Here is a 15003-nt window from a genome sequence, read left to right on the forward strand (position 1 = left end):
TTATATATATATATATATATATATATATATATATATATATATATATATATATATATATATATATTCTAATCTCCATTCTATAAATCTTAGTTATTACCTATTTTGGGTCTTTCCTTTTTTGTTCCAAGCATCGATAGAAAATTTATCCCAGATCTTATAATATTCTGATTCGTCTTTGTTCTTCAATTCACACGTCACTTTATTCATTTCAGCACAAATCAGAATTTTCCTAATTACTTCCTCTTCTTGTGGAATTTCCCTGTTTTTCCACTTTTGGGCTGCCATAATAATATGTATGATTAAGTAGATTACCCCCTTGTTATGTTTATTGTTTATGATTCCCAAAATAAATAGTTCTTTTTTGAATTCTATTTCCTTTTTGTTTAAGAGCCAAGGTGGCACAGTGGGTAGAGTGCAGTACTGCAGGCCACTTCAGCTGACTGTGATCTGCAGTTCAGCGGTTCAAATCTCACTGGCTCAAGGTCAACTCAGCCTTCCATCCTTCCGAGGTGGGTGAAATGAGGACCCAGACTGTGGGGGCAAGTTGCTGACTCAATTTGCTAAAAAAAAAAAAATCTGTAAACCGCTTAGAGAGGGCTGAAAGCCCTATGAAGCGGTATATAAGTCTAATAAATAAATAAATAAATAAATAAATAAATAAATAAATAAATAAATAAATAAATAAATAAATAAATAAATAAATAAATAAATAAATAGATAAAATAAATCTCCATCAGCCACCTCTGAATTTTCTGCCTCAAAGTTGACTCAGCCTTCCATCCTTCCGAGGTGGGTAAAATGAGGACCCAGATTGTTGGTGGCAAAAGGCTGACTCTGTAAACTGCTTAGAAAGAGTTGTAAAGCACCATGAAGCGGTATATAAGTCTAAATTCTATTGCTATTGCCCTTCCTTCCTTCCTTCCTTCCTTCCTTCCTTCCTTCCTTCCTTCCTTCCTTCCTTCCTTCCTTCTTTCCCATGATGACCCAGTGATTAGAATGCAATAGTGGAGTCCGATTTTCAGCAGCTCAAGGGACCCAGACTCCCATCTTTCTGAGGTCTATAAAATGAGGACCCAGATTGTTGGGGGCAAAAGGCTGACTCTGTAAACTGCTTAGAAATAGTTGTAAAGCACCATGAAGCGGTATGTAAGTCTAAATTCTATTGCTATTGCCCTTCCTTCCTTCCTTCCTTCCTTCCTTCCTTCCTTCCTTCCTTCTTTCCCATGATGACCCAGTGATTAGAATGCAATAGTGGAGTCCGATTTTCAGCAGCTCAAGGGACCCAGACTCCCATCTTTCTGAGGTCTATAAAATGAGGACCCAGATTGTTGGGGGCAAAAGGCTGACTCTGTAAACTGCTTAGAAAGAGTTGTAAAGCACCATGAAGCGGTATATAAGTCTAAATTCTATTGCTATTGCCCTTCCTTCCTTCCTTCCTTCCTTCCTTCCTTCCTTCCTTCCTTCTTTCCCATGATGACCCAGTGATTAGAATGCAATAGTGGAGTCCGATTTTCAGCAGCTCAAGGGACCCAGACTCCCATCTTTCTGAGGTCTATAAAATGAGGACCCAGATTGTTGGGGGCAAAAGGCTGACTCTGTAAACTGCTTAGAAATAGTTGTAAAGCACCATGAAGCGGTATGTAAGTCTAAATTCTATTGCTATTGCCCTTCCTTCCTTCCTTCCTTCCTTCCTTCCTTCCTTCCTTCCTTCCTTCTTTCCCATGATGACCCAGTGATTAGAATGCAATAGTGGAGTCCGATTTTCAGCAGCTCAAGGGACCCAGACTCCCATCTTTCTGAGGTCTATAAAATGAGGACCCAGATTGTTGGGGGCAAAAGGCTGACTCTGTAAACTGCTTAGAAAGAGTTGTAAAGCACCATGAAGCGGTATATAAGTCTAAATTCTATTGCTATTGCCCTTCCTTCCTTCCTTCCTTCCTTCCTTCCTTCCTTCCTTCTTTCCCATGATGACCCAGTGATTAGAATGCAATAGTGGAGTCCGATTTTCAGCAGCTCAAGTGACCCAGACTCCCATCTTTCTGAGGTCTATAAAATGAGGACCCAGATTGTTGGGGGCAATAGCCTGACACTGTAAATTGCCTAGAAAGGGCTGGAAAGCATGTTAAAGCGGTATATAAGTCTTATAGCTATTGCTGTTTATCCCTTTTCTCAATCCTTGGCAGTAAGGAATGACTTACCAGTCTGTTCCTTCAGCTAAATATCTAGGTTGGGGCGCCACGGTGCGGGGAGTCTGCAGTTGATGGCCAAATTCAAAGCTTGGATGTAACCGATGAGGTTGGACAGACATGGGCTCCTGAGTCCGCCTGCAAGAGAGAGGGAGAAGAATGAGTAGACACTGCTCTCTCTCTCTCTCTCTCTCTCTCTCTCTCTCTCTCTCTCTCTCTCTCTCTCTCTCTGCGTCTTCTCACACAGATCTAAATTCCACATCACTTGGAGGACATCCTGTTCAGATCAGAGTAGAGAAATCTCATGGGAGGTGAGCGAAATCAAGAGTGTTGCTCTGTCCATGGGGGTATAGTAGAAGGCATGACGACATTCTGGCCTATGTGACGTCACCCTCTCCCCGCCCCCAGCTCATGGGATGGGTCTCTGCAAGGTGAGTCAAAAGCTTAGGTGATGTCATATGCAACATGATGTCATTGCACAATGGATATCTTATGCTAATACTGCAAAATGAGATGGGATGGAATGGGATGTGGTGGGGGGTGGAATAGAATGGACTGGAAAAATAGAATGGAAGGGAGTGGAATAATGGAATGGTGTGGTGTGGTGTGTGGAGTGGAGTGGAGTGGAGTGGAGTGGAGTGGAGTGGAGTGGAGAGGAGAAGAGTAGAGTAGAGTAGAGTAGAGTAGAGTAGAGTAGAGTAGAGTAGAGTAGAGTAGAGTAGAGTAGAAGAGTAGAGTAGAGTAGAGTAGAGTAAAATAATAATAGAATAGAATAGGAGCAGAATAGAATAGAATAGAATTAGAGTAGAGTAGAGTAGAGTAGAGTAGAATAATAATAGAATAGAATAGTAGAGTAGAGTAGAATAGAATAGAATAGGATTAGAGTAGAGTAGAGTAGAGTAGAATAATAATAGAATAGAATAGAATAGGAGTAGAGTAGAGTAGAGTAGAATAGGATTAGATTAGATTAGAGTAGAGTAGAGTAGAATAGAATAGGATTAGAGTAGAGTAGAATAATAATAGAATAGGAGTGGAGTAGAGTAGAGTAGAGTAGAGTAGAATAGGATTAGATTAGATTAGATTAGATTAGAGTAGAGTAGAGTAGAGTAGAGTAGAGTAGAGTAGAGTGGAATAATAATAGAATAGAATAGGAGTAGAGTAGAGTAGAGTAGAATAGGATTAGATTAAATTAGAGTAGAGTAGAGTAGAGTAGAGTAGAGTATATAGAGTAGAGTAGAGTAGAGTAGAGTAGAGTAGAGTAGAGTAGAGTGGAATAATAATAGAATAGGAGTAGAGTAGAGTAGAGTAGAGTAGAGTAGAGTAGAGTGGAATAATAATAGAATAGGAGTAGAGTAGCGTAGAGTAGAATAGAATAGAATAGAATAGAATAGAATAGAATAGAAATTCTTTATTGGTCAAGTATGATTGGAAACACAAGGAGTTTGTCTCCAGTGCAAAAACTCCATATATAAGTGTACACACAAAAAACAAAGTGATAGGTCATAGATCATAAATCATAGTTACAATCATTAGTCATAAGTACATAATTCTTGTTAGTTTCAACTAAGTTTCTGTCCTCATATAGATTTGTCCAATGTTGTTCTTTATTTTTTTCAGATGAGAGGCAAAGATGCCTTAAGGGCATTTTCAAAATCTCCAAGAAGGTGGCCATAATGGCCGTTTCACGATCATGGCAGGGATCCACAACCTACCAGGAGCAACTTCCAACTCTCTTGCAAATTGACCTTTGGTTTTCAGCCACAGAAGGACCACTCCTAAACCCCACCTCACTTTGTCCATCGTCTGTGCCTTTGGATACCCATCTTTCTCAGCCAATAGGGTTGGAACAAGTAGTCCTCAACTTACAATCACAATTGAGCCCAAAGCTTCTGTTGCTAAGGGAGACACTTGTTAAGCGAATTTTGCCCCCTTTAATGACTTTTCATGCCACAATTGTGAAGTGAATCACTACAGTTGTTAAGTTAGTGACATCATTGTTAAGTGAATCTCTACAGTTGTTAAGTTAGTGACATGGTTGTTAAGTGAATTTCTACAGTTGTTAAGTTAGTGACATGGTTGTTAAGTGAATCTCTACAGTTGTTAAGTTAGTGACACGGTTATTAAGTGAATCTCTACAGTTGTTAAGTTAGTGACATGGTTGTTAAGTGAATTTCTACAGTTGTTAAGTTAGTGACATGGTTGTTAAGTGAATCTCTACAGTTGTTAAGTTAGTGACACGGTTGTTAACTGAATCTGGGATTCCCATTGACTGCTTGTCAGAAGATCATAAAAGGGGAACACATGACCCCGGGACACTGTGACCGTCATAAATACATGCCAGTTGCCAAAGGTTTGGCTTTTGATCACGTGACCATGGAGATGCTACAAAGAAGTGTGAAAAACGGTCAATAGGTCCCTTGTATCACTCTTGTTGTAACTTTGAACGGTCACGGAATGAACTGTTGTAAGTCAAGGACTACCTGTACTGGCAGCTGAGCCAGGATCCCAAGGCGGCCTCACCTGGGATGGGATATGAACCTGCGGTGTTGAGCCTCGAGGAGCCGCTGCTGGAGGAGATATTGCTGGTGAAGGGCTTGAGGTAGGAACGGAGGTCCCGTCACATCCTGGAATGGCAGGGTAGGTAAAGTTGGCAGCGACGAGTGAAGCGGGCTGTTGTGCTGGTGAGCGGCTGCGAGGTGAGGCTGGACGGCATGAGGCAGGGGGAAGTCTGCGGAGATCTGGGGCTGGGGGGCAAGGTGGAAGTGCCGGCAGGAGGTAGCATGAGGATGTTGAGACCTTTGAAAAGGAGCACCTGGAAAACAAGCAAAGGAGTTCCACTTAGAAAGCAAGGGACCAAATTCAGGTATCCACACGGTTCGGACTGGTTTGTGTGAACCGGTACCATGTTTTCCTAAAATTAAGACAGGCTCTTATTTTCTTTTGAGCCTCGAAATAAGCGCTTAGCCTTGTTTTCGGGGAGGCCTTATTATTTTTGAGGTGCAAGACGTCCACGGGCCGAGGTTTTTAACCTCGCCCCGTGGATCAGCTGACCCAGAGAGGGCAGGAAGCTCTATCTCTGTTTCTGGCACACTCTTGCCAGCCCTAGCATCCCTGGGCCTGCCATTCTTTTTGCAGCCGCCATTAAGAGTAAGGGTGCAGTAGCTAGGGTTTGTGGGAGTGGCCTCCGCAAGGCCATTCCACATGGATGCCAGGTGCATGTGGGACATGTCCCCCCCTTTACCCTGCAGGAAATGGCCGGGATCGGCTGCATATGCAGTTAAATATTTTCGGTGAGGGCTTATTTTCAGGGTAGGGTTTATTTTAGTGCATGGGCTCAAAAGCTCGATTGGGCTACTTATCCAGGGAGGTCTTATTTTCAGGAAATGGGGTAGTTCTGGTGATCAATTGGCCCCACCCACCCGCCCCTGCACTTGTCTGCCCTATATTCCCTTTGTTTGAAGCCCAGCTGATAGGTGTGGCAGAACAGATTCTTCTGTTGTAGAGAGCCGAGGTGGCGCAGTGGATAGGGTGCAGTATCGCAGGCCACTTCAGCTGACTGTTATCTGCAGTTCAGCGGTTCTAATCTCACCGGCTCAAGGTTGACTCAGCCTTCCATCCTTCTGAGGTGGGTGAAATGAGGAGCCAGACTGTGGGGGCGATATGCTGACTCTGTAAACCGCTTAGAGAGGGCTGAAAGCCCTATGAAGCGGTATATGTCTAACTGCTATTGCTATTGCTATTGTTTTACCCACCAGGACTGCAGTAGAAGGTAAGTTTTAGAGCTGTTTTGTAACACACTGCACGCGTGCTCAGCAAACCGGTTGTTACACCGGTTGAATCCCACCACTGGGTATCCACCAGAGGCCACTCAGAAACCTTGGTCTCACGAGAGAGAATACACCAAGAGAGAAAACATCTTGAAGTTGCTTTGTCTCATCTAGAGAGGCCTAACTCTTATCCAGATATTCAATCAGAAGACTTCAACTGTGGCAACTTTAGGACTAGCGGACTTCAACTCCCAGAATTCCTCAGCCAGGTTGTCAATCAGGGGATTCTGACCCTGGCAACTTTAGGACTAGTGGACTCCAACTCCCAGAATTCCTCAGCCAGGTTGTCAATCACAACAGTCACTCGAGCCCTTGTGACCTCTAGGCTGGAATACTGCAATGTGCTCTACATGGGGCTGCCCTTGAAGAGTATTCGGCGACTTCAGCTAGTCCAGAATGCGGCCGCGCGAGCGATTGTGGGTGCACCTCGCTTCACCCACATAACACCTATCCTCCGCGAGCTGCACTGGCTACCTGTCCATCTCCGGGTACGCTTCAAGGTGCTACTTGTCACCCATAAAGCCCTTCATGGTAGTGGATCTGGGTACTTGAGAGACCGCCTACTGCCGATCACCTCCACGTGACCTATTAGATCTCACCGATTAGGCCTCCTCCGAGTTCCATCTGCCGGTCAGTGCCGACTGGCAACCACACGGAGGAGAGCCTTCTCGGTAGCAGCTCCGACCCTATGGAACGATCTCGCCGTGGAGATTCGGACCCTCACCACCCTCCAGACCTTCCGCACAGCCCTCAGAATCTGGCTACCCCGTCAGGCCTGGGGTTAAGACTGTAACCCGCCCGAATGGTATGAAAGTTGTGTTTTTTAATTATGTATTGTCTTATATGTTAAAAGTTTGTCTTTCTCCCCCCTTCCCTTTTTAAGTTGTGAGCCGCCCTGAGTCCCCCCAGGGAAAAGGGCGGCATATAAATAAACTCAATACCAATACCAATCAGGGGATTCTGACCCTGGCAACTTTAGGACTAGTGGACTCCAACTCCCAGAATTCCCCAGTCAGCCAATAATTGTAAGTTGAGGACTACCTGTACAACAGCGTACAAATCTATAGAAATTGGGGGAGAGGGGTGTCTTTGATTTTGAAAGATTTTAACAGGTTGTACAACTGCTATACAGGGGTGGGATCCTGCAGGCACTACTACTGGTTTGCTCCTGGGCGCGTTGTGTGTGTGCCCGCATGCTCAATACAATAACAATTTTTCTGCGCTTGCACAGAAGCGGAAAAAAGATGGCGGTGCCTATGGTGTCACCTGGAGAATCAGTTCGGGGGTGTGGCAGACCTGGATAGCTGCCGGTTCCAGTGACCCAGGTAGCCAAACTACTACCGGTTCGGCCAAGCCAGTCCGAACCAGTAGGAACCCAACACAGCTCCTATATGGCTGAACTAGTTTTCCTAGTGTGTTGTAAAACTGAAAAGGGGCTGGATTAGATGAGCCTTGTGGGTCTCATCCTCCCTCTGTGATTCCATCATAAGTGATTCTCTGTCCTGCCAAGTCAATGAGATTGCATCATAATATACGTAGGTAGTCCTCAATTTAGGACTGCAATTGAGCATACAATTTCAGTCATAAGCCATGATGGTCATAAAGAGGGTTATCCCATGACCATGCCTGATTTTATAGCAATAACACTTAATCTTATATACCGCTTCACAGTGCTTTTACAGTCCTCTCTAAACGGTTTACAGAGTCAGCCTCTTACCCCCAACACTCTGGGTCCTCATTTTACTGACCTCGGAAAGATGAAAGGCAAAGTCAATCTTGAGCCAGTCAGGATTGAACTTATGGCAGTGAGCAGGGTTATGCTGCATTCTAACCACTGAGCTACCATTGCATTCTTCTTAAAGAATAGCAATAGCATTTAAGACTTATATACCCCTTCACAGTGCTTTTACAGCCCTCTCTAAGCGGTTTACAGAGTCAGCCTATCGCCCCTAACAATCTGGGTCCTCATTTTACTGACCTCCGAAGGATGGAAGACTGAGTCAACCTTGAACCTGGTGAGACTCGAACTGCCAAATTGCTGGCAGTTGGCAGTCAGCAGGATTAGCCTGCAGTACTGCACTCTAACCATATTGATGAGCTTTTTATTGCATCAGCCATTAAGCAAACACAACAGTCATTAAATGAACTCCTTGTTCACTATGGGGTGATTCTTGGTGGAAACTTGTTTCCGACAAAAAACACACAAATTGTGGTCATATGAGCATAGGGCACCGCAAATAGTGTGGTCTGGTTTCGAAGCATCACAAATGCAGTCACAGGAACACAAGGGACTGGAAGGGGCAGACATCACAACTTCAAATCTGGGTCATTAGGTCCTAACTTCCAATGGACAGTAAACAGTCATAAGTCAAGCACTATGAGACTCCTGTATCATGATGTGCAGGGGTGGGATTCAGGCGGTTCGCACCAGTAAATTTTGCATCCAGTTCACCAAACCAATTGTTGCCAGGACTGGCTGGCCCCACCCACTCTGCACCTCCCCTCCCAGGAGTCTCCACGCAGCCTGCTCATCATGCCAGGTATGTGCAGGGCCTGCACGGAGGCTCTGGAAGGGCAAAAAACAGGCCTCCCAGAAGTCCGGAAATGGGCCCATTTCTGGCTTCTGGAGGGCCTCTGGAGCCCGAGGAAGGATGTTTTTGCCCTCCTGGAGGCTCGGGGAAAGCCTCTGGTGCCTGGGGAGGGCAAAAACATCCCACCCCGCCGTGGTGCAGGAGGTTGAGTAGGCCATGCCCACCATGCCCATGGCCACTCCCACCATGCCCACAGCCACGCCCACCCAGCAACCAGGCAGAGAATCGGTTGCTAACATTTTTCAATCCCATCCCTGATTTGACATGGACATGTGAGTGAGTGAGCAGGAATGTGTGTACATGGTGTGTGTGTGAGAGAGCGAGGGGGGCTGGGAGAGAGAGAGAGAGACAGAGAGAGAGAGAGAGGGAAAGGGAGAGGGAGAGAGGGAGAGGGAGAGAGGCAGGCAAAGAGGTTTTACAGGGGACGCAAATAACAAAAATTTAGCACAGAGCCTTGGTGCCTTGACTGTTAAGTTATTCTTTCAACCAATTTTAATTCAAAGGGAAGTTTTAATTCGTCTCTCTTCATAAGTTACTCAGTGGAGCTTATGAGTGCAACCGAGCGCTGTGTCTGAGATCAGGGGAACGCTGCTTCTTAACATGAAGAAGGTCTTGGGTTTCACAACATCAGTTGTGGCAACAACTGAGCCCAGTGGGATCCCACCTCAGTCGGTTTCATCGCAACGGTCCTTTGTGGATTATGGGCTCCTTGGTGCTTTCCGAACTTGGTGGTTTATTTGCAGATTTTTGTCCCCTCTGTTTTATTTATTTTAGCAATAGCAATAGCAGTTAGACTTATATACCGCTTCATAGGGCTTTCAGCCCTCTCTAAGAGGTTTACAGAGTCAACATATTGCCCCCAACAACAATCCGGGTCCTCATTTTACCCACCTCGGAAGGATGGAAGGCTGAGTCAACCCTGAGCTGGTGAGATTTGAACAGCCAAACTGCAGAACTGCAGTCAGCTGAAGTAGCCTGCAGTGCTGCATTTAACCACTGCACCACCTCGGCTCTTTATTTTATTTATATTACTTTCCATTTCCACCAAACAGTGTGAAATCTGGGTTCTAAACAATCAAAATCCCCATATTTGTTATAATATTCATCACAATACTATTAATAATATTATCTATCCATACAATTACAATAGTACATAGCATCTTCATTATCAAATTCTCTCCACATTAACATTTTCTCTGTTTTATATCTCCTCCTTTCTAACTTCTGTCTCTATTGTCTCACCATTGATAGAATACATCCCGTCAAGAAATATTCAGTTTATTCTTCCTCCTTAATAATGAGCGTTAATCTGTCCATTTGTGCGCATTCTAATATTTTGTTAATTGCACTCTCGTCTAATGGTATTTCCTCATTTTTCCATTGTTGCGCCAATACAATTCTAGCTGCAGTTAATGTATGTAAAACCAGATATATAGTCTTTTTGTCATATTTTTCCAGTAGAATGCCCAATATAAAGGCCCCCGTGGAAGCCAGATGGTTCCATCCGCCTCTGCGTGGATTACAAGGGCACACTGAATAAAGCCCGCCAGCGGAGTGCGTACCCAGTGCCAGTGGTGCAACATCTGTTGCATTCCCTAGGAAGCGGGAAAGTATTCGCCAAACTGAACCTGGCCCAAGCATACCAGCAGTTGCCAGTGGACGAAGCCACCACTGAAGCACAGACAATAATGACCCATGGGGGGGCTTTCAAATGTAGTAGGCTGCAGTTTGGGGTCAGTGTAGCCCCAGGACTTTTTAAATGTCTAATGGAGCAGCTATTGAAAGGAATTCTGAGGGTGGTGCCATACTTCGGTGATGTATTCATCTCCGGGGACTCCATAGAGCAATTGAGGAAACGCATGCGCGAGACATTAGGGAGGTTCCGGGAAAAGGGACTCAAAGTGAACCCAGATGAATGCAAAATCGTCGTAAGGCAGGTAGAATTCCTAGGCTACCTAATAGACAGGCATCCACCCCACCGACAGCAAGGTAAAAGAGAGGGGAGTAGAAGGGAAGGGAACAGAATAAAAGTAAGGAATGGAATGGAGAAGATGATTCTTTATTGGCCAAGCATGATTGGACACACAAGGAATTTGTCTCCGCTGCTTATTGTTTAGGGAACTGTTCTGACCCGCCTCGTCCCACACCAACACACACTCCGAGCCAAAGATAAGTTACGGCATTTAATTAACAGACATACAGGTCCTTGGCAGCAAACCGGCACAGACAAGCTTGGGCAGCAATCCAGCACAGATAAGCCATGGCAGCAATCCAGCCTGCCAAGCTCCCAATAATGTTCTCCAACATTAATTCCTGCGTTGACTTCTGCAAGAGGGGCGTGTGCACAAGCAGTCCTTTTATAGTCTAGAGAGGAGCCTAATTACCACCAACTGAGTGCAATTACCTCCTGTAATTTTGTAATTGTTCCTTATGCCTATTAGCTCTCTGGGGCCGGGCATCTGGGAACAACACCCTTGGCTCCTCCCCACTGCTGACGTCCGGATCACACTCCCTTGTCTCCTCCCCACTGGTCCAAGGCTCAGTCACCTCCTGGTGGCCAACCAGCCTCTCTGCGCCCTGCTCAGAGTCGGAACCCTGTCCAGGTCCTCCACATCCTCCAAAGCCGACTCATAGGGCCCCTCACTGTCGGAGTCTGGTGGCCTTGCTATCACAAACCAGAAAGAACCGAGATGGTAGGGGGGGATCTCCAATGCAGTGGATATACAAACAACCCAATTATCTGTTTCATCTTAATCTTTGGCAATTTAACAAGGTCGTAACTCCAGAACTGCCTGTAATTTCATCCACGTGTATTTCCTCTCCGCAGGAATAGAGGTAGTCCTCCACTTACGACCACAATGGAGCCTAAAACTTATGCTGCCAAGTGAAAAGTGTGCTAAGTGAGTTTTGCCCCATTTTCCTGCCACAGTTGCTAAATGAATCATTGCAGTTGTCACATTAGTAAGACGGTGGTTAAGTGAATCTGATTTACCCATTGACTTTGCTTGTTGGAAGGTTGCAATGGGTGAGCCCATGACCCAGGGACACTGAAACCATCATAAATGTGAGTCAGTTGTGAAGCATCCGAATGCAAATCATGTGACCCTGGGGATGCTGAAACGGTCCTAAGTGTGAAAAATGGCCATAACTCACCTTTTCAGTGGCGTTGTAACTTTGAACCAGTGATGTGCGCTGAGGCTTATGGCTGGTGAGGCAAGCGGGCAAAAGCCGCCCTATGTCAGAAACAGCAGCAGGGCATTCGGACATGGTGGCAGGGCTTAAAAGTCCCGGCACCGTGTCCGCCATAGAGCGGGACGTGTCCCGCTGTATGGCAAACATGGTGCAGGGACTTTAAAGCCCTGTCACCATGTCCGCCGCTTTAAAGCCCTGCTGCCGCATCCCGCTCTATGACGCGTTCGGCGGCAGGGCTTTAAAGTCCTGGCGCCGTGTCCACCATAGAGCGGGACACGTCCCGCTGTATGGCAGACATGGCGCCGGGACTTTAAAGCCCTGTCGCCATGTCCGCCATTTTAAAGCCCTGCCGCCACGTCCCGCTCTATGACGCGTTCAGCGGCAGGGCTTTAAAGTCCTGGCGCCGTGTCCACCATAAAGCGGGACACGTCCCGCTCTATGGCAGACATGGCGCCGGGACTTTAAAGCCCTGCCGCCGTGTCCGCCATAGAGCAGGACACATCCCGCTGTATGGTGGACACAGCGGCAGGGCTTTAAAAAATAAAAAATAAAGTGCTAGCCCACGCGCCAGCAGAGGCGGGTAAAACACACACACACACACAGACAAAAATTACTTACAATAATACAAATTACAATTACTTACAAATTACAATTATTTTGAATTCCTCCCCCCTCCCTCCAACCCACATACCTTTTCCAGCTGTGTCACATAGGATTTCAACTCTGCTCTTGTCTGCCATGATGCAAATGTAAAAAATGTAAAAGGAAAAAGGCAAGAGCTGCTGAGGTCAGGCTGGGTTAGCTGCTGCCAGAGTCTCCAATGGATGACTCTGCTTAACTGTTTAAAAAAGGCCTCTAAAAAAAGTGCCCTCTGCAGGAGGAGGCGAGAGAACCACGTGCCTCATCTACATAAGGAATTTTTCAGCTTTTAACCCTTGCTTAACTCTGCTCAAGTTTTCATAAAGATAAGACTAAATGAGGCACGTGGTTCTCTCGCCTCCTCCTGCAGAGGGCACTTTTTTAAGAGGCCTTTTTTAAACAGTTAAGCACTAGGCAGAGTCATCCACCGTGACTCTGGCAGCAACTATCTCAGCCTCTTTCCTTTTAATTTTTTTTTCTTTTCATGATGACAGTGGTGAGGCCTTGCCTCCCCTGCCTCCCCTGACTGCACGTCACTGCTTTGAACGGTTACTAAGTGAACTGTTGCAAGTCGAGGAATGTGAATTTTTTTTTTGAGGGGAAGCATACCAGAGCAAGACAACAAAGGATTTCGCTGCACCAACATCTCCGCTAAGAAAAAGACCTGGCGAATTGCTACCTGTCCAAAATTGGGTGGAATCGAACATCTACAGACCCCTCACACCCTGGACACAAACCGTTTCAACTTCTACCCTCGAAACAATGCTATTGATGCAGGAGGGGGTGCACAGGTAAACCCACCAGTGGCTGGCCAGGTTAGGTGGTCTTAATAGAATGGACCTTATAAATTCAAATTAGCTTGGCATTTCATTCTAGTGCCCTGGAGTTCCAAAGTTGACTTTTAGCTGGAGTGAACTTTCTCTCCAACTTCCTCATAAGTATTAAAAATAGGGCTGAACAGTGTGGCAAGACCCTGTAATGGAGGGGCACAGGAAGCCAGGCGTGGGTGAGAGATAGAACAGGTAAAAACTGCTGACAGCTTAAGACATTATAGGAACTTCTCTTTTTTGTATTTCTCCTATGTACTTCGCTGTAACATTCCAAATGAACTTCTCCTTTTCGAAATGTCATGCTTGTCTCGTGTATGGAAACGCCTTGAGAATGCACAGTGTGGAACACGGCATAAAAGTAGCATCCTGGGCAGAGCCCAGGCAGTTCAGATTTTGGTGTGTGAACACGCTGAACTCGATGCATCAAATAAACCTGTTTCTCTCACCTTCGTGGTCTCGAGTCCTGGTCTTTCGTAAGTAGATTACAAACCTCAATCTGCTGCAACACTATGGGCCCTGGATAGCGAACGTAAGGCACGTGTGCCATCGCCCCAGCTCAGCCAGCTGGTTGTCGGGTTTCCAACACACGCATGCACGCCGGCCAGCTGGTCGTCAGGTTTCTGGCACTCTGGAGCACACACACTTTCTGTTTTGGGCACTCAGTGCCTAAAAGGTTCGCCATCATTGCTATAGGGCACTGCACGTCAGAAGAACTAGACATAAGGACAGTTTTCCCCGCACTGCCATCACTCTGTGGAACAACTAATTCCCACAACACTGTCAAATAATTTACTAAGACTGTGTCGCTATTCTTCTTCTCGCCTTTGCTATTACCTATTTCCTTGCCTTCTTGTGAGTATAACTTTGTTGCTTGTATCTTTATGATTTATATTGTTTTATTTGGTATCCTAGTATGATTTATGTTGATTGCTTATTGAGTATCCTAAGGCTATCACTAAGTGTTGTATCTTATGATTCAGGATAAGTGTATTTTTAGGATAACTATGATCGTGAGTTATCACTTATTGCTTGAATGTACATTGACAGCTTATGCACCAGACAACTGTGTCCAATCATGCGTGGCCAATAAAGGCGTCGGTGACTCCGCTCCATATTTTCTGTTCTGTTCTGTTCTGTTCTGTCCTGTCCTATCCTATTCCATTCCATGTATTCTGTTCTGTTGCATTTCATATTGTCTGTTCTGTTCTGTTCTGTTCTATCCTATCCTATTCCATTCCATGTATTCTGTTCTGTTGCACTTCATATTTTCTGTTCTCTTCTGTTCTATCCTATTCCATTCCATTCCATTCCATGTATTCTGTTCTGTTCCATTTCATATTTTCTGTTCTGTTCTGTTCTATCCTGTCCTATCCGATCATTCCACAATTAATCAGTGCCTCCAGAAATCGTGAATGCCCCAACATTGGAAGTCTTTAAGAAGATGTTGGATAGCTATTTGTCTGAAATGGTATAGGGTTTCCTGCTAGGCAGGGGGTTGGACTAGAAGACCTCCAAGGTCCCTTCCAACTCTGCTATTGTATTCTTGTATTCTATCCTATCCTATCCCATTCCATTCCATATATTCTGTTCTGTTCCATTTCATATTTTCTGTTCTGTTCTGTTCCGTTCCGTTGCATTCTATTCTCTGCATAAAAAAATTACAGAACCAGGTGGATCCAGGCTACCTCAGAATATCCTCCCTCTCTCTCTCCTTCTTTCCTGCATGTAGAACAAGATT

At 45.4% G+C, this 15003-nt stretch overlaps 1 protein-coding gene across 1 annotated transcript in view; it reads right to left on the reverse strand.

The window, feature by feature from the left end:
* Positions 1-9862, reverse strand: part of RNF165 (ring finger protein 165) — a 40200-nt gene extending 30338 nt beyond the window's left edge. The window contains exons 1-3 of the mRNA XM_032213910.1: positions 9847-9862; positions 4707-4998; positions 2199-2324 (exon numbers count right to left, since the gene is read on the reverse strand). Of these exons, the coding sequence (XP_032069801.1) occupies positions 2199-2324; positions 4707-4998; positions 9847-9862 (434 nt within the window). The remainder of the gene's footprint in view (positions 1-2198; positions 2325-4706; positions 4999-9846) is intronic.
* Between the last annotated feature and the right edge of the window lie 5141 nt (positions 9863-15003).

Source organism: Thamnophis elegans, chromosome 3 (genome assembly GCF_009769535.1).
Source record: "Thamnophis elegans isolate rThaEle1 chromosome 3, rThaEle1.pri, whole genome shotgun sequence".
Classification (NCBI taxonomy): Eukaryota; Metazoa; Chordata; class Lepidosauria; order Squamata; family Colubridae; genus Thamnophis; species Thamnophis elegans.